Source organism: Ceratosolen solmsi, unplaced genomic scaffold (genome assembly GCF_000503995.2).
Source record: "Ceratosolen solmsi marchali unplaced genomic scaffold, CerSol_1.0 scaffold6, whole genome shotgun sequence".
NCBI lineage: Eukaryota > Metazoa > Arthropoda > Insecta > Hymenoptera > Agaonidae > Ceratosolen > Ceratosolen solmsi.
In genome coordinates this window covers 11,535,217-11,561,143 of record NW_011948414.1, presented here as the reverse complement: position 1 = coordinate 11,561,143, position 25,927 = coordinate 11,535,217, and the positions used below count along the sequence as shown (strand labels likewise).

Genomic DNA, 25,927 nt, shown 5'->3' with positions numbered 1-25,927 from the left:
TCATTATTAATTATTTAGAGATTCAATTAATATTGAATAATTAATAATATAGCTAAGTTATTAATAATTATCTGGATGATTCAGTAATTTAATTAATTTATATTATCGACTACTGTTTCTTAAATATTCTAAATGTAATTGTTATAAAACAACAAATAATACATTTCATAGATGTATTCAATAATATAAGCAATATTTAAAATGATATTCATGCTATATATTTTCGAAAATTATACAATTATTTCTAAATAATATTTTAAATAAAAATTTAATATTATTTTTAGAATATGGTTCAAGTATTATAATATGACTAAAATATATTTTAATATATTGAATTATATAAGATATATGTAGCATTTCATTAACGCATTTTTTATAAATAATATATATTTATAATTTCATATAACAATTAACGTAAATTTTTATTTACCAACTTTTTAATGATTAAATAATGATTCATTTCTTCATAAATTAAATTCTATATTCACATCACAATAACAAAGTATTATAATTTAATTGAAAAGATTTGATGGCCAAGTAATTCCATCCTATCCAAATAAGAATCGTTAAAATCTATTAAAAATCATTTTTTGGTCATCATTTTATTTCTTATTTATATTTGGCTTGTTTAGTTGTTACACTCGATACATAATTAAGGGCCCTAGTACGGTTCTCTCTCTCTCTCTCTCTCTCTCTCATTCTCTCCCTTTTTCTTATTTTATATTTCTTTTTAATTTTGTTTTTACATTGTTATTGTTTTACAACAGCAACAAAAATATATAGAAAGACATTTTATTAATATAATATAATATAATATGAATTTTCGAAATAAGAAAATTAGTTTCTATATATACAACAAACAATATGAGACATGTAAATTTATATTTATAGTTTAAAGTAACAAATGCGAAATAAAATATTGTTTCTAAGTGTAATAATTTTTAAATGTTACAACTCTATTATTTAAATAAATCATATTATTATTAATTTTTTAAATAGACAATAATATTATTTTCAATGAAATTAAATTAAAATTTTCTTATTGAAAAATTGTTGAACAAACACAATTTTTTAAGCCAGTGAATTGCAATAATAAAATTATGTTATTATTTTATTCGAGATTTATTATAATTTAAGTATAAACATATTTGTGTTATATAATTTAATTTGTATAACAAATTTTTTTGTTTTTTTGTTTTTTATATTATCCTTTCCATATATACTGCTTGATTAAAGGTGATTTTATAAAATTAGCAGATAATTAATGTAATTTTAATTGATATTTTATAAAAGATTCTGTAAATTATAAATATTCACAAATGTTTTGCCTAATAAAATAAAAAAAAAAAGAAGAAAAAGGATAACTATATACGTTTATCCCTCCATGATGTATTATGCTTGGTAATAATTTATTTTAATCGAATTACTAATTATACGATTATATGATAATAAAAACAAAAGACATTTTGTAGAGGGGATAGACTTAATCCGAGCATGAAAGGCTGGAGTTTCTACATTAAAATCTATTACAGCAACCTAAATTGATACGGAGACTAACATGTACTTTGATTCAATTTGTTAAAAATATTAAATATCTAATTATTATAAATAAATAAAAGAAATAAAACTCAAAGAGTATGCACTAGAATGTAGCCTGTTGTAGTAGTGAATGTTAATGGTCAATTACTTAAGGAATGGTCGTATAATATAAGTGACCCATTCAATATATGTGATATAAAACAAATTCTATAACTGATCATTGAAGGATACTATTAGCATAAATCAAATCTTGAATTTTCTTAATGCTTTCCATAATATCAATAAGTTTGGAACGAAATCTCAAAAAGTCAGAAAATATGACAAATTTATCAGTAAGAACTAAAATAAAGTAAAAAGAAAAACAATGTCATACAATAAATAGATGCATGCTAACAGAAAAATAGATGCAGTGTATCTAATGAGAAAATAAGTTAAAGATAAGGCCATCGGAACAAATTAGATAAATAAAACCAAGAAATACAAATGTACGAGTCAAGCGAGAGAAAGAAGCTTGTGAATTTAAGAGTATTAAAAATATAGGACTTTTCGTTTTCTATCGTATACCACTGCCTTCGTGAATAATCTAAGAAGTAACTCGAAGTTTACTTCTTAAATAACTGGGAACTAGATACAACAGCAAGTGTATACAGTAATCATCGTAAAACCGCATTTCACATTATACTGAAAAATGTGGAAACAAGTATTCTCAAATCGAAAAGTTCATTTCAATACAAATATGTAAAATATATGGAACAGAGCATATAAAATTATCAAAATTAATTTAGTTGATTTAATAGTATTATATTATTAATTTCATAAAATATTTTTATTAAGTTACACACATATTATTGCAATTTTAGATATATATTTTAAAACAATATTAACGAATCTATTTCTTTTAACAAATTATATACTTTTAATATTTCTACTGAATAAATTATTAATGTATATGAAACATTAATAAACAAAACATAATTTTTTAAAAACTTTAAATATAAATTTTATAAGTAAAGAAAATTCACAGTAAAAATTTATATATCATACGAATCATGTATTTATGAAACAATCTTTATTTTGAAAAAAGTAAATATACATATTCCAATTGAGATTACTTATCATCAGCTATTTTTTTTTTGTGTATATTGATTATTTTAAAAATATAATATTTTAAAGCTGTATCAAAATACATATCTAAATGACCGATTAATTTTTAAAAAATATTACATATAGAGAAGTAAAATAAGGCAGGTATACATTGATTTAAAATAATATGAGTAAAAGAAATGTTTTATTATTTATTTAATAATCTGAATTCAATAAAAATTTTGTATATTTTGTAATTTAATATTTTGTAAATTTAATAGCAGAACGTATTGTTGAGATGAATAATTATTATAAAAAATAAGATTAACTGACAAATGATATAATTTGATATTATTAATATTCAACATATATTATAGCTTTAGATTAAAATATTTATAAAAATAATTCGTAAAAAAAAATTTACATAATAGTTTAAGATACCGTTATATTATAAACAATCTGTAATATTTTGACATTTATGTTATATATTAAATTTTATTGAAAGAATTTGACTTTAATTTATACTGAGCATTTAGTATTATTAATTATTAATCAAAACAAGAAAAAGCCTTTTTCATTATAAAGATTTTTAAAAGAACACGACGACTATATTTTTTCTGAACTTTAATAATATTTATATTTCTATACTTATTTAAATAAAAACTTTATTAATTATAATATATTATAGCGAGATTTACTAATAACGAGAAAAAAATGCTACTAGGGATCGTGTGTGTGTCAGAGAGGGGAAAAGTCATACAAGAAAATACATCTGTGATTCATGAGATGTGTTGATTTAAAAAAAAAAAAGAAATGTAAATAGAAAAGGATGAAGATAAATGGAAAAGATGAAATAAGCGATGATCAAGTTTGAAGTGAATACATTGTGATAAAACTGTAGTATTGAACAAGAAGAACGGAAAGAGGGGACAACGGAATAAAAGCAAAAAAGAAATCGAATAATGATAAAAAAAGATAAAAATAAATTGGTAAAATTTTTAAAATAATCTATAATTGTACGACGTCTTTTTATGATATATGTAGTTAAATCTGCATTATAATAAATGAATGAATGATTAATAAGTCGTTTTAGATTTTTACGAAGAATAATTGTATTATTGCCTCATTCTCTTTCAATTAATAACCGCTCCTTTCATTCAAGTTTTCAATTTTTCGATGAATACCTCTATAACTGTAAACTTACACTTCGAGAAAGATGTTTTTTTTGCGATTTAATATATCGACACTACATATATGAGAAATGAAGACAACTTAAGCAATATGCTCAAACGAAATATATAAGGTGCGTTTTGTATAACAACAAGATAACTACAGAAAAAAATTTATATGAAAAAATATTACATATAAATTTTTTATTTAATACAACGCTTGTAATTTATGTTTTAAATAATTATTTAAATAATTATATATATATATATATATATATATAACAAGATAACTACAGAAAAAAATTTATATGAAAAAATATTACATATAAATTTTTTATTTAATACAACGCTTGTAATTTATGTTTTAAATAATTATTTAAATAATTATATATATATATATATATATATAACAAGATAACTACAGAAAAAAATTTATATGAAAAAATATTACATATAAATTTTTATATATATATATATATATGAAAGTACAGAATATATTTCCATTTAATTGCGATAAAAATATTTTTTCCTTCATGTTCATATATTACTTAATTAAAAATAGAAAGGAAAGTACAAAATTAAGATTGAGTAAATTAAATATCAGCATTTAATTTATTAATAACAATTTGTAAAATTATGTAGAAATTGTGATTTTTACAAGAATTCAGAATTTATCCATTATATAGTGATATAATAATAAAAAAAATTATACAGTAAATAATAAAAATATTAGAATTGTGATAATTATAAAATATATTTTACAATTCGATGTCATATTATTGCGCGATCTACTTTTTTCACTTGATTTTTATTATTTGTTAAATCCGCACAATTTTTATTAGTTTATTTATATTATTATCATTTATCAGACACAATGTTCGAATTTTTTATTATAATTAAATAAGGAAATATTTTATTTTTAAATACATCCAATCTATAAATCTTGACCTTTTAAAATCCTTTCATATTACATAATTTTTCAATAATTATTTTAAAAGTATATTAATTGTATACAAATATTACGATAATATTATTATACTTTATAAATAATAAATATTCAATGTATTTAGCACGATCAACATGTCAGATATATAGATTAAAAATTAAGAGTGATCGATTTTAACTTCGATTATTAAGAAGTCAAAAATTATAACAAATTTCATTTCTTGCAAAATCTAATTATTAATTCTATAATGAAAATTATAAATGCAAATACACATCCAATAGTTGGAATGATTATTAATTGAATAGCCGAGATATTTTGTTTATAATCAATGTGAGAACTTTTAAGACTATTTGGACTCAAATATTTAGAAAAAATATATTTCATAATACCAGATTCTAAAAATTTTTGATTAATAACATCGAATTTTTCGACAAAGGGAGAGCCTGCTTTATAAAAAAACGCATCTGGTAGAGAAACAAAATTAAGATTTGACGTTCTTAATACAATTCCTATGTTATTTTTTCTGTATTTAGTTATAAAGAATTTTGCACGATTTTCGGCTAAAAAGCAAATGCTAGCAGTTTTTACTTGCAATAATGTATAGCATGTATCAGGATAACTGTATAATATTATTTTTGATATAGTTAAATCATTGAACGGATCCTCTTCGGCAATCACCAACTCAAGAAATCCGTTAACAGTGTATGGTTGCACATTCAACTTTATTATATCTGCATACGTCGAAATTACTTGTTCATCATGCGCAACTGCAACTCCTGTTATTTGAGCAATGATGTCAGGCGAATAAATTACGGATAATAATGCAATAGAATAGAATATTATTCTTTCTGACGTTATAACAGGTTGTCTTATCACAGGCTGACCTAATAATATTTGCATATTCTCAAAAAAGCCAAACCGCTTCTTCATAATTCCTATACAATTGAGTACATATTTAATAATTAAAATTAAAAAAATACTAATAGCGAATGGAAAAATAGTTGTAATAGATATATTAACACTGGTTTTTCTCATAGCACCATACAAACCGCAAGATTTTGACATGGATACTGGTTGACCTATTTCTATAGTTCTATTAAACAATGCATCGGTAATGACAAGTGGAAAGGGAGCCATATCCACCTCGCCATTAAACAACGAATTCATAGCAAATGTATAATTGTTATTTTTAATATTTACAATATTGATCTTGAAGTTTAATGTTGATTCGAGAAATTGTAACGTATCATAACCTGTTCCGGAAAATATTGGAATATTGTCGATTTGCTTCTTTATAACATACGGCTCTGCATTTATATAAGGTACTTTCATTATATATCCACTCATGTCGTTTAATTTATCCGGGAAAAGATTCGTATTTGAAGTATAATTTTTACAACTATAAATCTTGGAGAATGGATTATAGTTAAAGATTTTTACAACTGTTCTATTCTCTTTTACATTAAAACTTATAATTGAAAGATCCAAAAATTTAATCGACCAACCGTAATATAAAACTGATTGAATTAATAGTTTAGGTGGCAAATTATCTCTGGAGATGATCAAACATCGTGGTCTTCGGTATTTATACGAAAATTTTACATAAAAATCCAATGTGAATCTAATTTCTTCTGGTTTAAACTCTTCTTGAAATATAATAATTAATAATGATTTCTTATATCTATATATCAATTCTAAAACGTTATTGAAATGCTTCTTATTCGTAGTTTCCAATTTCTTCAAATCAATGATAACGGAAGGATTATTTAATACAATATTCTTTAGAATATTTTTGTTTTCTATTATATTCCCATCACTTAAGCTATTAATTAATACTACAATCTGATAATATTTCATATTTAATATACTCTTAATTAAATAATCATCAATATTCTCTTTTGTAATATCCATGCAATAACTATTATGAAAATTTATAATCAACGTTAAAATACAAATCATTATTTTTAACATTTTACATATAAATTATAATCAATTTTTTTTTCAAAAATATTATTTTAGTATAAAACGTATTTGAAGAATATTGTTTATTCTGCTGTGCAATAGAAAAACTACATGTACCTCAATATATTTGTTTGTATCGATAATTACAATTTTAAATAAAAAATAAATGTGGTAATAAAAAGAATGTGTTAACAATCAGTTGATAATAATAATTGTAACACATTTCCATTAACAATTATGAGAACGTATGACTTAATATGTATTTCAACATTTTATTTTCTCTGAATATCCGAGATCTAATCGAAATACCTGAAAAGTTTTCTTGTCAATTTAAAAAAAATCAATTTTAACAATAAAAAATATATATGTTTTTATATAAATTAAAATTAAATGCAACATTACTCTATACAATAAGCATTTAGTACAAAGATTGCGTATTTAAAAATAAAAAAAAAATGTTACATCGTTATAAGCTTCAATGTTAACTAGTAAATTATTATTAAATAACAACAATTTTATAAAGTATTTAAAAACATTTTAGATAAATAAATAATTTACTATACTTTCAATTGTAAAAAAAACTATTAAAGTAATAGCAAATAAGAAAACTAATAAGAAATTTTGTTTTTTCGACATGACGTAGATTTTCTTTCTTTACTGTTTTCTTTACTTTTTCTTTACTACTATTCTAATACAATTAAACTTTATATTTTTTGAGTTATATAAATGATTAATTATTTGCCTAATTATTTATTAAATATATATTATGTATATAATATTAATAGTTCTTAGAAAATATTATCTTTATCTTAATCTTTTGACATACTGTGTAGAAAAAAATCATTATCGGGTGGCTCATAAAATCTACAATTGTTTTTTTAAATTCCGCCGTTCAAAAGTTTATTTTCACTAGAAATAGCATAATTAAGAAAATAACTATAATTATAAATTAATATATATGTTTGACAAAGTTTTTCAAAATTCAAACGCTAAGTTTAAAGCTATAACTGAGGGTAAACGAACAGTTTAAAATACTATTATTTATACTTCTATGCAGGTCTACGTTTATTATATTCAATACATAAAATTAAATAAGATTTTAAGCAAAAAATTATAAATAAATAAGTCCATCATATAAAGTCAATTATAAGAAATACTATTTTTCATTCTGAGACATAATTTTATAACAGACCGAAATTTTATATATTAAACGTGCATCATCAATCACATAATAAATCATTCTTGTTATTTTTCATCAACATTATTTAATGTAATTGTTAACTTATTATTTTGCATTCGACGAAAATATTTTTCTATTAAATTTGAAATTTTCTTATATTTTTTATTCTATATGCATGCAAATTCTATCTATATTTATAAATTATTATTTTTAAAAAACTATAGATTTTGTTATTATCATACATTTGTATCACTTATCACTGTTTTCTAAATATAATTTAAAATATTTTATTAAATTTAAGAAAAACTGATGACTTGTATAGAAGATGAATAACTGATAATTATTAATTTCAATAGTTGTGTGGCACAACTTTTTCTATTTATTTTTTTCTAGAATTATGCTATTTCTTTCAAACTTAATGAAGCAATGGAATAATTGATCAACGAAAGGTGAATTCAATCAAACAATCATTTTATTTACCAAAAATGTGAGGTTATCTTTCGTGGATCTTCTATCCAATAAATAATTTATGGCACGAGAAAATTAGGTGCATGTATATTATCATATATAATTATACCATATAATTATATAATAAATATACAATATAATTAATAGGTCTCTTTTTTTTTATCAAAGTCGCTACGAAATTCCAAAAAATTGAGTACATTTTCTAAATTAGTGATTAATGGTTACTCTTTACTCTGCTTTTAGATTCATCTACGAGAACTCAAAAAAATTCTATTGTATGTTTTCTATATAAAGTGACTGATATGTTTGTAACAAACTAAGGAAAATATTAAATAAAACAATTATACACCTTCGCTCAACAGCTTTATTTTTAACGTTATCTGAAAAATTATAAACAGTATCGTTTTTATTTCATGTAAAATTCTATTTTTTTTTTAGTATAAACATAATCTCTCATAATATGAGATATGCCTATATAGTAAAATTTGTTAGTCGATTAAAGGAATATAACGAAATTATTGTAGTATTTATTGGCATGGTAGTATAAGAAAATTTAAGTTAAATTTAGTAGCTTAGAAAGTTTTCTTGCTTTTTATTAAGATTGACTGTCTCGAAATAAAAAGTATTTGATTTTTTTGTGTATTTTCGATTTTACATGGAACTTGCTATCCTCTGTCTTTTTACGAAATTTAAATTATCATCACAAAATTGATTGTGATCTATCTGTCAAGTACTTTTTTTAGCAATATATATGACGGCAATTAGCCGTCATTAGCTCAATTTAATTTCTGCGCGATTTGATATATTTCCATAGAGTGATTCGAATTCATAAAAATACCTCTTATTTAGATGTCGCTTAAAATTTGAATGATTTATATTAAAAAATGTTTTAAGAACACTTTAAGAAAAAGTGTGGAACAAAATACAATATAATACAGGCATTATTTTTAACATAAATGCATCCTTGCGCCTATATTGCATCTTCCGGCATTTTAAATTGTACACACAAATAAGTTGTTTCATGATACCTAATGTATATATATATTGTCTAAAATTAAATTAACAAAATCATGTATTTAATTTTTTTGAATTGTGAATCAACATATTAGAACAAATTGCAAGAACCATTGTGAATCCGATCGTTGTATTTAAAATTGAAAACAATGTAAATCTGAAAACCATAAAGAAATCTGAAAATTTTAAAGTGCTTGGACATCACTATATCAAAATATGAACTGTAACTGTCTAGGAAGCTTTGGTAAATAAAGACTTACATCATATCTTAATTATTCAGCTACACAATTTAAACATTTTCTCCTGAACTACTCTTAAAAATCTCTACTCTATGAATATTTCGACTTACATTATTATATAAATACTTAAATACAGTTGGTCACTCTAATTTCTAAACTCGACATTTTTCACCTTGAAAAAGTAATACACCTCGTTTATGAAATCGAAAATCATCAACAGGATGCGAGAGATCTGGTTATCGTAATTTCTTCAATTCTTTTTAACTATTAAGCAAAGTAAGCAAATATTATTTTTCTGAAAAGCTTGATCCACTTATTTTGCAATTTATTGAGTAATTGTCAACCAGCATTATTTATGGAAAATGAAACATGTGTACTTCAATAAGCAAAAAAATGATTGATTATTTACATTAATCTCAAGTATTCTTGTTCAATTTATTATTATTTTAATATGTGAACATTAAAATTTTTCATAAGTAATAAAAATTACTTTTGTTAGGTTGGCTTATGGAATTAGAACAAGATTAAAAAAAAAAAAAAACAATGTTTTATCTACTTAATTTAATTAATTGTTAAAATTTACCAATTCAATATAATTTGCTAGTGTACAGTTATAAGAAACAAAAACATGAAGTTAAAAAAAATATTATAATCTTGATTCAATTTCCACCTTGAGTGGCAATATTATATTTGATCAATAATCTAACACTCGCCATTGACGTTTTTTCTTGTCTACTCCAACGATCTGATTTACAACTTATTGAGTATATTTATTTTAAAAAAGTTGTTTTATAGTTTGCTCGAAAATTATTATGTTGTATAAAATCTGATTTCTATCTTATTGAGTATATTTATTTTTAAAAAGTGGCATTATAGTTTTCATTAAAATTGAATAAAAAAACTTAGTATCACTGTTAAAATTTACTAAGGCAAAAGATTTCTCTATATAGACCTCATTAATTTTAGTTAGTTTTCATTATTTTAACTATGACTTTGTGATTAGATTTGGTGAAATCATGATGATTCACCAAGTTGTTTATAGATTAGTGAGTTGTATCCTCTAGATAAAATTGACTTCGCACTGAAAGTCAATTCAATTATACATAACATCCGGATGCAGAAAGTGAATTTCCAAAAATTCAATACCTTTAACCCATATAATTTGCCTAATTATTAAACGATTATGTTAAAAATGACAGATATAAATCAAGTTCCATTTCTAATTATTCATGAAATGCCCTTCTTATAATTTCTAATTAATTGTATCTGCATCGTCTTGATAAGCAATCAATCATGTATTTTCTTTATAATCAGAAGTGTAATTAAACGAAATATAAAATAAATTAGAAGATTAGAATTAGATTAGCTAAATTAGAAAATTATGAGTATTAAAAACCAAAATTCAGTTAAGCGTACAATGAATATTTGATAATCAGTGGCCTTGCACGATCTTAAATAACATTAACAATGTCTTTTTGGAGTATGAATGTCAGTTTGTTATTCTTTCCTTGTTAACGACTCTTTTTCATTATCTATTATTTCCTTGTAGAAGGCATAGATTTATCAATCAAGAGTACTATCTGCTCCACCATTGAGTAAATGAAGCAAGCTTCCCCAATAAAAAATACCCTCTTTGCTATGCTTTTAATTGTAATTTTATACAGAAAACAAACCGAAAAATTGCTTTTATCTCCTATATTTTACTCTTAATTTTTTTACACTTTTGAGAAATCGTAGTATTTGAATCTGCATACATTAAACAATATAAAAAGATAAAAATATAATCTTGGGCGTAAATAAATCGTCTTAATCGATCAAGATTACCATTTTAAATTATATATTTATGAATAATTTCTTAATATCTTAAACATATTGATATTATAGTATTTTTTAATCAGTAATATTTATGAGAAATTAATTGAACAAATTCATAATAAAACTTTAACCATTCGATTTTTAAAGGAGGTAAGCTATATTATAATTTATGTGCGCATATGTGATTAAAATTTTGGTTTCATAGACGATTAATTTTAATTTTCTTGCAATTATAAATTTTACTCGCTTTAATAATAATAACTATAATTAGTATTAACTATATAATATGTACAATCTCTATAGTAAACTATATATATTACAAAATTTTAAATTTTAAAAATCAAAAAAGTTTTATTCGAGAATTATATTTTTCTAAATATATTGCATAACATAAACAATTAATTTTATAGCATTTATTATTGCACCATAATACGATAATTAAATTTTTCATTCTATTATCAGCTGTATTAATTATTTGACTGTTATCAGATTACTGATTATTAAAATTAATAAAACAAAATTCAAAATAAAAGTTCATAATTACTTATAAACTATGTTTGAATATAAATTTTAATAAAGTTCTCAATTTAATTTATTTAAAGTTTATCTTGGATATTTCATGTTTATATTTTGTATTATATAGAATAAGTATAACAATTTTTGGATGAAGCTAAAATCGAAATACAAAAGTTAGCAAGAGAAATTAATCAAATCCTGTGTTGCTACTATTCCAAATATAATAAATTCAAATTTACAGCTACTCTGCTTTTAATTAAAAATGCGCGTATAAACTTTTGAATAATTTCGTAAGTCCCGACTATCCTAATTTTTAATATATATTATATATAAATACATTATTAAAATAGTTAATAAATGAAATAAGATATTGAAGAATATAAAAATATAGTTTTCTTTCAATTTGCTGTCTGTGTTTTATAGTACAAATTTATATGGTTTATTCATTATAAATATTATGAATAAAATGTTTTCAACCTGAAAAATAATATTTGTTCATGGCTTAACAGTATCAGAAGAAATTGTTTAAATTACTAAACTTTGTTTAACAAGCTATATTATTTAATTATTTAAAAAATTAATTAAATGTTTTCACTTGTTACAAGTATAACACAGAAATAATAAGTGGTATTGTGTATAGTATTATTTTACAAATGTTTAAAAAATTTATGATTTAATGTTTAAATCATAAATTCAAATTTAATATATTTTGTGTTATAATAAAAAAAAAAAAGAATATTTTTTTTTTTTTACATAACAATCATTTTCAACTGTTTTACACTATGCATATATTGTTAATTTTATTCATCCCTGAGTAAGTGATTGAATAAATTACAATTGTCAGTATATTTCCGAATTAATATTTTTTATATTTATTCAATAGATTATTCGTACAAATTAAAAATGGAACCTATTAGACATGAATCCAATAATTTACTTTAATCACGGATTTAACTATCACGCTGTATTTATTGATATATAAAATGTTAATTAAAGTATTATTAAATATGTTTATTATTTATTATAAGACTTATTCATTAATATACATAATAATAAATATAGAATATTAATTGTTGCGCTGTACATTTATAACTTACTTTTATCAATTTTACGTTGACATAAAAGGAAATCGTTTATCTATTTGTATTCCTTAATATGCAAAATTTAAAGCAAATTTTTTCATTTTACACGATTGTTTATTAAATGTGAAATCTTTTTAATTTATTGAAAATTTAAAGAAATTAAATAAAATTAAAATGAAATAATATTCAATTTTTAATAAAAATTCAATTATATTCAATTATATTTATACTAAACGACATTCTTTAAATATTAATGATAGTTATTTTTAATAAAATATATTTTCAATATATTACCATAGTACAGTTTTACCTCTTTTTTCTTTTGAAAGACAATTTATATATAAATAATATTTATTCAGCAACAAAACTTAATCCATAGATTATATATATTTCAGGAACGATACCTTTGTCGAACCATATTTGCAGCATCAACATGAGTACGAACATCGGCAACAGCAACAAGAACATGACAATATATCCGTTCAATCTTTGAATTCACCGAATTCACCACCTCTTGATCCTCTCCAGCAACAGCTTGGGCAGCTCCATCACGTACAAGTAATAGAAATTATACAATTTTGTCAATCCATTCATTATATATTATAGACATACATTCATTCTCTCCATTCTTTGAACAATTGTCTTGTTTCATCTAATTAATCTTTCTTTTATCGTCCTTGGCCTTTCTCTACTAACAGGCACTGCAAAATATTTTTGTAATAGCTAATGATTATGAATTAATAGCTTCGTTTTTCATCCAAATATATATATATATATATATATATATATATATATAAATAAAATTAATTTGAAATACTGACACTATATGCATATATCTCAGTTATCTAATAATATTTCCGTACTTATTTATTTTCTATATTTTCATTAACGAAATTTCGTAAGTAAATAAACGCAGAGATTCAAAAAATTATGCATTTTTTCGTGAAAGTTTAATATTGTTTCCTTGGGTTATTTTATGTAAATTGATTTGTGATTATATTTGTTTCTTGTAAAAAAATTCCATTGTATAATAACATATGACATATAATAAATAATAACATAACATGTAAAAGATCTTCATCCAGTACATATCTATATATAATCAAATTTATGTTTTCTAATCTTATTGTATAGAATAAACAATTTGATTTAAGATTTGCTGTAAAATTTGATAATTAGTTTGTATAATGTTATTAAAAGATAATCAAAATTTCTTCTATTCTCGTTATTAATCAATTAATCCTATAAATAAATTTTTTTATATATTTTTGTTGCTTTAAACTACCAATATTGATTAAAAAATTTCCCGAAATAATATGAGTTTAAGGGTTTTTTTTCCCTGTTATTATTTATTTTTGAACACAAACATTAATATTATAAATAAAAATTCTTATTTAATACATACATTATTTATTAAAATTTTACCGCATTGTTTTAAATTAGAAAGATATATTCTCGGACAAATGAAAATTAGCAAAAACCAATGGTGACCCTTTTTTTCTTCTGTGAATTTATCCAACAGCTGTACGATCAGAAACGGGAAAGAAAATTTCGTTTCTGAATATAATTTCATTTGAAATGCAGACTGTCACATACAGTAGTGGTAGTAATGGTTTAGAAGACTAAAGGGATTAAATGTAAACGTGCAATGCATACTGAATGACAAATACGACGGTCACTAATTGCAAATGTCCTTAATTGCATGTCACGTAAACTTCGGTAGTTTATGTAGATTAGATGAAAATGATCATAGTATTTTGTAAACGTTTTAATTTAAACTTATAATTTCTTCCTCTAACAACCCTTCCCTGATTATACAACAATATCTCTATCTATTCTGCTCTCCCCCTCCCCTCCAATAATAATTATGAGCGCACGTACTTGTGTATTAATAATAACTATTAAGAATGTTTATAATCTTTAAAACACTGTTATTTAAATTTCCTTATTCTATTGAAAGAAATATTTGAACCGCCTTTATTCATAACTATATATCACCTTAAACCGGCATATTTAATAAATTTATATATTTTTTATAATAATTATTTATAAACAAATTATAAATTGCATCAATTGATTATATAATATATATATTTTTTATTTCTTATATATATATATATATATATAATGCACTTGGTTACTTAAATTTTTCGTCCTTTTATTATAAATAATAATATTTTTTTATTAAATATAACTTAATAGTTATAGTTGCGTTTAATTTATATTATATCTAATTAATATATTTTATATATAATATTTTTTCATTTATACTTCGAAATGTTTTTCAACTCAATAGTTAGCTCTGATTAAATACACATTTTTCTATTTTAAAGGGTTTAATCTTAATTTTAATTTCTCTCATTTTCAATGTAAATCGATTGTTATTATTACACTACGTATTTCAAAATTACAAAAAAAAAATGATTCGAAACAAAATTTTTATTTTAGTACAACTTCTTAACTACAGTATAAGTACTTAATGCATTAAATTGTTAGACTTCAAAACAAAACAAAAAATGGTGAAAACAATACATAATATAAAATTTAAGATACATTTAATATTACAATTAAAATTAAATAAATAGTTTTTAATCGGAGTTACCAATAGTTTTACAATTTTACGATATAAATAGGGAAACCACTAAGAACGGAATAAAATAATTAACGATATTAAGCTTAATCTATAACAAGTATAGACAAGTTTAAAGAAATGCTATTTTTTTACTGTAAAAAATGAATAAACATATGTCTCATCATAGATTAAAACTTTCATACACGAAGGATTTTACATTGCGATAAACAAAACGAAATATATTTTCCCTTTTTATTCAAAAACTTTAACGGATATAGAGACCGTCAACTTGATTATTAATAAAATTATGATATAATTGGTACTACATTGTATATTAGGAGTCAGTCTTCATTATTTTCTTGCATTAATGATCTACGGCATACATAAACGTTTTAAAGAAAATATTAGGGAATGTTAAATCAATAATGTACAATTAGCAATGAAGAAATTAGTTATGCAGTATTGCTGAAGTTACATCTTTTAGAGAAACGAAACTTCAAATAGCCTGAACTGGTATATTACGACTACTACTTCCATTTATTAATTAACTTAGGAATACTATTAGATATAAAATATTTTGCATTGATCCAGAAATATTTTTAAATGCCAAACAATAAGAAATAAACATATTGAGCATCCAGGATTAAAAGCTTACGAAAAGTATTAAAAGATTACAAATTTTCATGAAATAGTATATTATTTATTGGTCATTTAAAATTAAATTACTTAACGACATTTTTCATAGATATTATTATTGAATACAAAATATAATTTAATAGAGATAAGTAATTAATTAATTGATTATTGTACCATCATATTTAAATATAGTAAATTTTTTTTTTAATCATTCAAGTAATAACACGATAAATAATCTTATTAATTATAGTGATATTCTGTACATTTTTTTTCTCTTAGATTTGTTCTTAAACAAATATTTTCAAATATAATTTTAAGCTTTGATAATATAATACTTAATGTTTCCATTTCTAACTAAAGTAAATGTATTTTATTACTTTTTAAGTGAATATAAATACGTCCTTTCTCAAATCTAATATTGAATCTCATATTTTATATTTAAAAGAATTGTAACATTTACTAATATCACATTAAATTTTTAACAGAATTTAATATTCTATATAAAACTTGTTTGCCAATATATTTAAATAAAATATTATAAATGTCTTATTGTAATAATCATTTATTACAGAATATCTTAACTGTTATTCAAACATAAATATTAAACAATAAAATATTGTAAGCTCGTAAATACACATTATACAAGTTATCTATATCTATTGTTTTATGGGAAGATATATTCTGGATTTTCATTGGCAATTATGGAAACCGAAGATAGAGATTTAGCGATTCTCGATTCATGAATATGGGCGTGTAATTTTCTGTAATAATACGCTCTAATGCAATGTTATATTCCCCACAAATGCCACCACTTTCTAATCCCTAGATTTATCTTAATTTACAACTATGCAAATGTATAATATCTATAATTCTACAAACAGCATATATATATATATATATATATATATATATATATATATATATATATGTGTGTATATGACATATCGGGGATCTGATGATTTATAAAATCATAAGCAGAGTATAATCAACAATCATTAAATATTCAAATAAAAAATTTGATAAATAATTTGGAGTGTGTTAATTATAAATACAAACTAAAAATATACTATATTTAAATAGTCAGAAATTTATAAAAGGAATGCGATTATAATATATAAAATTTAATATTCTATATAACTTTAAAAAAATTATTATTATTTCAGTTGTTAATAAAACAGCAAAATTAATTTTTTAAAGTATCGAAAATTATTATCCAAATTAATAAAGTGTTTCCAGTAATTTGCATTTACTATTTTATATAAAAAATTTATTTACACTACAATTTTTCATAATTCAATTAAATTCATAAATTAAAAAAGGGTAATTTTCAAATAAACTGGAAATATTGTACATCTTGAAAAAAATAATTATTTACAATATAATACGGGTACATTCATAATTTATTCGATTAGTATAAAAATAAAAAATAAAAGTGTTTCTTACCATTCAAACTCTAACGCACCTTTTTTGAATAATTATATTAAGGAAAAATTGTTGAAAAATATTAATAAAATATAATGAGGTACTAGTAGCAATTTAAATAATCTTTGGAAATATTGTAAATAATTTATAAATTGTATTTAAGAATTTTGCTAGTTTTTCTTTTTAATTACAAAATAAGGTTTATATGGGAAAATGTGTAATAAATTAAATGGGTATAATATAATAATGAATGTTTGAATGGGATATATAAAAAATATTTAATATTATAACCTACTATATTTTTTATGTGTAATGATAAATGTCTCATAATAATTAATGTTACAGCTTTTAATTTAATATAGAAGAATAATTATTGTAATGTAGACTATTTAAAAATTATCGTACTATTTACAAAAATCATGATTATTAAAGTTACTATTATGATTTATATTTTTTTATTATGATTTTTCTATGTATATTCTACGTATTTGGAGTAATTTTAATAACAAAAAAATTATATTTTGTACTATAATAATTAATATATATATATATATATATATATATATATATATATATATATATATATATAATGTAAATTTAATTTAGGCGATGTATAATTATGAAGATATTAGTAATACATTTCATATGTAGATAGAAAATGTAAGAATAGAAAATTGATTAGATTCCACTAGGTCTATAAACTACCAGATTCAATGAAAAAACCCTTATTTTAACAGAGAAAAGGAGAACATTTATTTTTTTTTTGATAAATTCTGGAAAATTATGAAATACTGAAAGTCTTAATATAAGAGGATAATTTATAACTAAATATAAAATGATATGTAATTTTACTAAAACACACTTTTATTGAAGTGTTTAAAAAGACATATGTTTCCAGGAGTGATAAGTATAATATGATGCAGCATTGACTTTACAATTAATTGAAATGATTGGTATTATCCATAAATAGCTACAGATACACATACTAGCACAACTAATGTGCAACAATTGACGATAATTTAATTATATTAATATAACCACATGTCTATGTAATTCATCTAATAAATAAATTATCCTATCTATAAAAAGATTAAAAAAGATAAATTAACCTATACTCTGCACATTATATAAATGAGATACTTTGAAAAGTGAAAAAAAATTTCAAGTTATTTTTTATCTATCTAAAAAATTAATACTACGAAAGAAAAATAAAATATAATTGATTCTAGATAAAGAAATTTATTATTAAAAAAAGATTTGATAATATATATATATATATATATATATATATATATATATATATATATATATATATAACATACTTTCATATGATGCAGTAACAAATTCTTAATCATAATTTGGTCATTCACTATTATATGTTGATAATGTTTGATTTTTATTTACAAATCATAAACTACATAAATTTATTTATAAATTTAGTTTTATAGTGTAGTAAATATCCTAAGTAATAGAACACTAACGAAATTCATAAAATTAATACATTCCAAAATTGTTATAACTTATATAGTAAATAAATTTAAGAAGTTGTGTTATCTATTAATCATTCGCTTTTCTGTTTTCTACATAAAAAATATCTTGTATAACTTAGAATAAATTAGTATTATACTTTATACAAAAATACTTTATATTTTTTTACATTATCGTTACACTTCGTAAATCTAAGATGAAAACATTAATGTTTGCAGAGTGAAGATTCGTTAATATCTGAAAGTACTGATACATCCGGCAGTAGTTCTTCAAATTCAACTACGGAAGAAGACTCGAGCAGTGAGGTCACTTGTAACATCAACCTCATCGAACGTCTTATACGCTCGCATCCAGTCTGGTTCTTACCCGGTATTCAACGGGCTGGAGCCTTTCACTTGCTCCAAGGAAAAGAAGAAGGGGTAAGCAGCATATTATATGAAACCAAGCTATATACGTTTGAAAACATGTAACTCCCTTATCCCTTTTTTTATTTAATTTTAGTATTTTTTTGACAAATTTACTTGACAATTAATTAATTCATGCAATATATGTGCAATTATTTAACAAACAAAGTTTATATATTGTGCCATCTGGGGAAAAATTAGCTAAAAATGACATGAAAATTTTTGCAATTTTTCTATTATATATTATATATATTAACATATATAAATTAACTTTTTATTAACTAAATTTCAATTAAATTGCTTTGACTTGTTTCTTATATTTTGTTTCGATTATCTTGTGTGCAAAATTTGGTCTGTAATAAGTAAGTTAATTGATAGCCAAGAATTTTATATTACATTCTCATTATAGTTATTATTATTAATATTTATATTTACAGACTAATACTATATATATCAAGAACGTTGATTATACTTTCTAAAGAAAGCACATATTATTCAAAGATATTGAATGACAGTTTAAAAAACATTCTTTGCCTTTCTATATTGTAAGATAATAAAACGATACTACGTAGGTAATAAGCTTTTGATGTCTATTTCTATATTTTAATGTAATAAACAAATTTATGACATTTCGATACGTTAGTATACATTACAGTATTATTAAGGAAACTCATATTTTCAATATAAAAAAAAGATGTAACAAATTTATATGTTAATTATAAATAAAATATTTAATATTTCATAAAACATTCAAAATAAATTTAATGTTATTTTATTATATAGACTTAGAATATATATATATATATATATATATATATATTATATTAATCTACGTAATTTTTAAAATAATAATTAATAAATAATAAACCATTTAATTAATAATTTTTATCAATTTTAAAATGATTTTAAAATATAAGTCATTCTTAGAAATAATAATACAACATAAAAATATTATTATGATTATTAAGTAAAGCATTAGAAATCGTTAATAATGACTTATTTTAGAGAATATAGTATCTGATAAGAATTAAAGCTAATTTAAAATTTACCAAATCAATAATAGTATAAAAACCATAATCAAATTAAATTTAATATAAAAATTTGGTTTAAATTAAGACAACGCGTAAAGCTGGTCTTTATTACTGATTTATTTATTTCTACTCATCTCGAATAATTTCTACTTTTATGATTATTATTAATAATACTATTAATATTTTCATTATTAAAATATTTTATTGTATATATAGGGTGAGAATAAAATTTTATATTTTTATCAAATTTGAAATAGATTTTTTATAACTAGTAGGTATTTAAATTGAAAATAAAGACTAATACTATAAAAAAAAAAATATATATATATATATATATACAATCTTTTCGATATAGTGTACCTACAGACAATTAGTTATTACTCTTGAAAGTATAATGCAAATATGCAAAACTTAAATAATATTATTTTTACAAGTTAGATGAACAAGTAAATTTTAATCAAACTTATTAAATAGGTTGCAATATAAATGAAACATCGAGATTGAGTTATTAGTTTATATAATCATTTATAAAATGCAATAATTTTTTCATTTATCATGAGAAAATGTAAAAGGTAGTAGATTCAAATATTTTATAATTTGAATAAATTTGTGATGATATTATACAACTATTATTTATTTGTAAAAAATAAAACGTTTAGATAATAATTTAAAGGATCAAGAGAAAAAAGATAAATAATTAAACTATTTATTTTAAATAATTATTTAAATACTAATAATTTCTAGATTAGATCAAAATTAATTTGATAAGTCTTCTAATTTGATAATTTTTCTATTATATTCTTAAATTACTCAATATTCTTTAGCCAATTTTTTCGAATAATATTTAGTACTAAAAGATGTTTTTTCCGTAAATATCATTACAATTTCAATATATAAATACACGTTATAAAATAGTAATTCTATATCAAAATTATTTTTAAAATTAACGTATTTAAAGAATTAAGATATCGTTTTTAGTACTTTGACAATATAATTTTAACCTAAACTGTTCTTCTGCAAATTCTTCTGTTTTCTTATATTTATGTTTATAAGTTTTTTTTTCTTATTAAATAAAATATATAATTAAAATTTCATTACATTAAAAATTTCTGAGAAGATGTTACATAAATTAATTTGAAATTTAAATTTTTAATCAATCTTATTTATAATTATTAATTAGGTAATTAAAATTTCTAAATATTTAAAAATATTATATCTGAAATATTTAAATTAATTTAACTCAATCGTACTAAATTCGCAAAGTATTGTGCATTAATTGTCTTTTTATCCTCATTACCTATACTCCACTCTATTATTTTAATTATCTTTTTCAGAATTTTGTTGTACGTCAATCCAGTCAAAGTGACACTATGGCCCTCTCTGTAAGATTACCACCAGGTAAAGGACCGTACATTGAACATTATCTTATTCAAGCAAACAAAGGGAAATTAAGCTTGGAAACGAGTGAAAATGTGTTCGACAACATTCCCTCTTTAATTGCTCATTACTCTCAATGCTGGTGAGTTAAAAAATTTAAACATCATTAAAATAGAATTTGAATAGAATTCTTTAATATTAAATGTACTTTAAGCAACCTTGCAATATAATTAGTTAATTAATCATTTATCCAAGATTATCATGTTATATATAAATTATGACATATTTCAATTTACTACAAAGATAAAAAGGATTCAATTTTCTTTGCTTTATTTTTTATAATTTTAGCATAATATTTTCTAATACCAAAATATATTTAATGTATGATCAATATTTAATACAATTAAGTATCGATCATAGAAATAGGTATATTTTTATCGTTAATAAAGACTATCTTTATATACAAACAGCACATTAAATTGATATTTATTATCATATTTCATATAATTTTTTATAATATTCAATTACTTTAATAATAATATTAATTCAATATTATAATTTGCATATAAATAATTTGTATTATATTTATTAAAAATAAATGAATTTACTTATCTAAAAATTTTATCTAAGAATTTTCTGCATATCTAAAGATATTATAAGTGTTTGTATAAAAACTACTATATATATAGTATCGTAAAAGTATTTTCGTTGATGAAATATCAAACAATAATAAAATAATAAAAAAATGAATTGCAAATTCATGTAATTATTTATATGTAAATACTATTTATATTGTAAACTGCACATGCTAATTACTGTACATTATGACTCAAACACTTTACGAATTTTAATATTATTTTGATAGATATTTACAATTTAAGAATTATAATAAGAATAAGAATTTTTATATCCGCTCATAGTATTATATCTAAATTTTGTTGCTTTTCTGCTAACCTGTTTTTCAAATTTACATAACACTTATTTGATATTGTCATTGGTGAGAGCAGCGATGAACTTCCGGTTCAACTGACACTACCAAAAGCAATGCGCGAAGCTAAGAATAGACAACAACTCTCATCACTGGCACTTCTCGGACAAGAGTTCTGGAGGTATCCAATGGCAAATTCTAAATCAGCCGAAAGCAGCAGCAATAATAGTAACATCTCGAGTCTCAGTAGTTTTCACACTGGTAATTGGCGCATATGAATTTTTTTATTATTCTTCGTTACATAACTTTACAAATCCCATTAAGGTACCATTGCTGAAATATATCGTTGATGATATGTTAATACTATCGGTAATATATGAGTATAAATATATGTATACTATAGTAAATTTATATATTAAATGAATAAATTATTGCATTTTAGATTTCAAATGAATTATTTTGGATTATATCTATTTTTATTGTTTATGTAATGTATATTATCTTCAACTGTAATTCAATAAAATATATAATTACATATTATTATTAGTATAATTTCTATTGGGTAAATATCAGTAAAATTTAAAAAGAATATTGTAAAAATGTTTAAAATAATTGTTTCTTATTACGAATACAAAAATGAAACACGAATTAAATCATTGCAATAAATCATATTAAAAAAGTTAAACTTAATATATAAAAAGATTAAAATTTATAATAAATAACTAGACAAACATTAAATTTATTGTTTTTAAAATTATAAATTTACTATTATTAGCAAGAATATATTTTCTTTATTCTAATATTAATTTATATATTTTTTATAAAATCTTAAGACGAAATGAATTATAGCAATACACGTAAATTAAATACTGGAATTTATTAATTAGCTTATTAGCATGAAAATTAGTACTTTGGGTTTAAAAGTCGATACCTTTTGAGAAATAGTAAACGCATTATTATGTTTTTTTTTTTTTTTTTTTTTTTTTTTTTTTTTTTTTTTTTTTTTTTATAGTTCTAGTTCATTTTTTATAATACTAATTTTATAGAAATATATTACTGATGTTAATATAATTCAAGAAAATTAAATATTAATAAAATTATTGTCGTATGAATATTAGTATTTAATTACGAACAGTATTTTTTTCTAAAACTTATTTATGATATTAATAGCTTTATACATCAATTATAATCCATAAAATTACACAAGAAAGATTTTTTATATAAGTTCATAAGTTTTTATTGAAGTGCGTCATAATAATGCGATTCAGAAAATAATAGGTACATGATCGATCCATTGATTAATTAATTAATTAAGTGGATGTCAACATTTTAAATTCATTTAACGTTTAATTATAACAATCAATTATTTACTGAATTTATTTGTTATTATAGGTAATAATAATAATCACCACCGTAATCATAATAATAGCCTGAGTACATCCGCAATGGAAAATATAGTATTAAATCTCACTCCGATCTCAACAAAAGAATCTGGTAAGTGTTATATATTTAAATAAGCTCAAATCAATATAGAAATACATATTTATTTAGCCTCAAGAAAATATTAATAATTAATTAAAAATTTATGTACTATTATTATTATTACAAGTCAATTTTAAAAAATTTTATAATAATATAAAATGTAAATATTATGAAATTTTATATTGTCTCAGAAAATACGCCATCAATAAATACGAAGCCTACGTTAACTTTAACTACATTGAAACCGCGTTTACCACGTCCAAAACCACCAAATACATTGAATTTAACTACCTTCAACGATCTATTAGATATTAAACGAGAAAATAAACTATCACCAAATGAAAAGCTGTCTCAACGATTAATTTCTCCAAACCTTGTTCAAAATTTTGTGAAATCATCGTCACCATTAGTTCACAATATTGACGCATACGTTGTGAGTCCAGCAAATAATTTAAACAGTTCCTGCGAATTAATAAAAGTGAATAAATTGAATAGTAATAATTCATTCATTACATCCAACATGCATCGAAATATCGCAAATGGATCTAATAACCTATCAAGAAAAACTTCACCAAACATTATTCAAACATCAACTGAGGAATATCATTCAAAAAGTCCCCCACCACCACCCCCGCGTTGGGCTAAACCTGGACAACAAATGCAAGAAACAATGCAAAAAAATTTTTTGGTTACGACTTGCACGACATTCACTGTTAATCAAAATTGCGATGCTGAAATTATTGAGGTAATTCTATTCTGTAAAATTTAAAAAAAATTTATATTAATTTTGGTTGAAAAATAATTGTCCATTTATATTTAAATAAAAGATGCTTCAAAAATTGTAATTTTAATTTCGAAATATTTTTTAAAATTGAAATATAATATAAAAATACAAATAAATAATAATATAATAAAATTATAAGATGAATATAATTTTAGAAAAATAGAAATTAATAAAGTTAATACATAAAATTGCAATTAGTATTAATATCTTGACTAATATTAATTCAAATGATAATTTTCTTAGAAACTAGTAATACATTAAACCTATTAATATACACAATAATTAAAGTATTTACAATAATATTAATCATGCTTTTAATCATATTTATTGAAATTTTTATGTAATTTAAATAGAATTGAGATTTATATAAAAATCATAGTCGTTCAATTTAATTCAATTTAGAAAATGAAATAAAAATTTATCGATTTTTTTTTATAAATAGCGAATATACGGTTACTTAAAATAAATGGTTGGAATTAATGAAAACAAAATATTTTATTAATAATAAAGTATGAAGTGGTAAAAATATATGATGTTTAGCAGTATTATTCAAATTATTATGAAATACTTGTCATAAAATAATTAGTATTTACAATAGATAAAATAAAAACCAGATAATTGACGTTTTTCTTTATGAATATGTATAGTTGTAAGCGAAGATATATCTATATATTTTGTATAGCAACACCTTTTCTCATAGATATAATTTACGTATTGATCTCTATATCAGAAAAATAGTAAATATTAAATAATTTTTTCAATTTTTTCAATTCAACAAGATATATATAAC

At 21.4% G+C, this 25,927-nt stretch overlaps 1 protein-coding gene across 1 annotated transcript in view; it reads left to right on the top strand.

Annotated features, from left to right (window-relative positions):
- The window catches only part of spri (Src homology 2 domain-containing protein sprint), a 49,896-nt gene that overhangs the window by 13,497 nt on the left and 10,472 nt on the right, over window positions 1-25,927 (top strand). Inside the window, exons 3-8 of the mRNA XM_011506986.1 lie at window positions 13,409-13,571; window positions 19,350-19,550; window positions 21,901-22,085; window positions 22,951-23,132; window positions 24,264-24,365; window positions 24,545-25,098. Of these exons, the coding sequence (XP_011505288.1) occupies window positions 13,409-13,571; window positions 19,350-19,550; window positions 21,901-22,085; window positions 22,951-23,132; window positions 24,264-24,365; window positions 24,545-25,098 (1,387 nt within the window). The remainder of the gene's footprint in view (window positions 1-13,408; window positions 13,572-19,349; window positions 19,551-21,900; window positions 22,086-22,950; window positions 23,133-24,263; window positions 24,366-24,544; window positions 25,099-25,927) is intronic.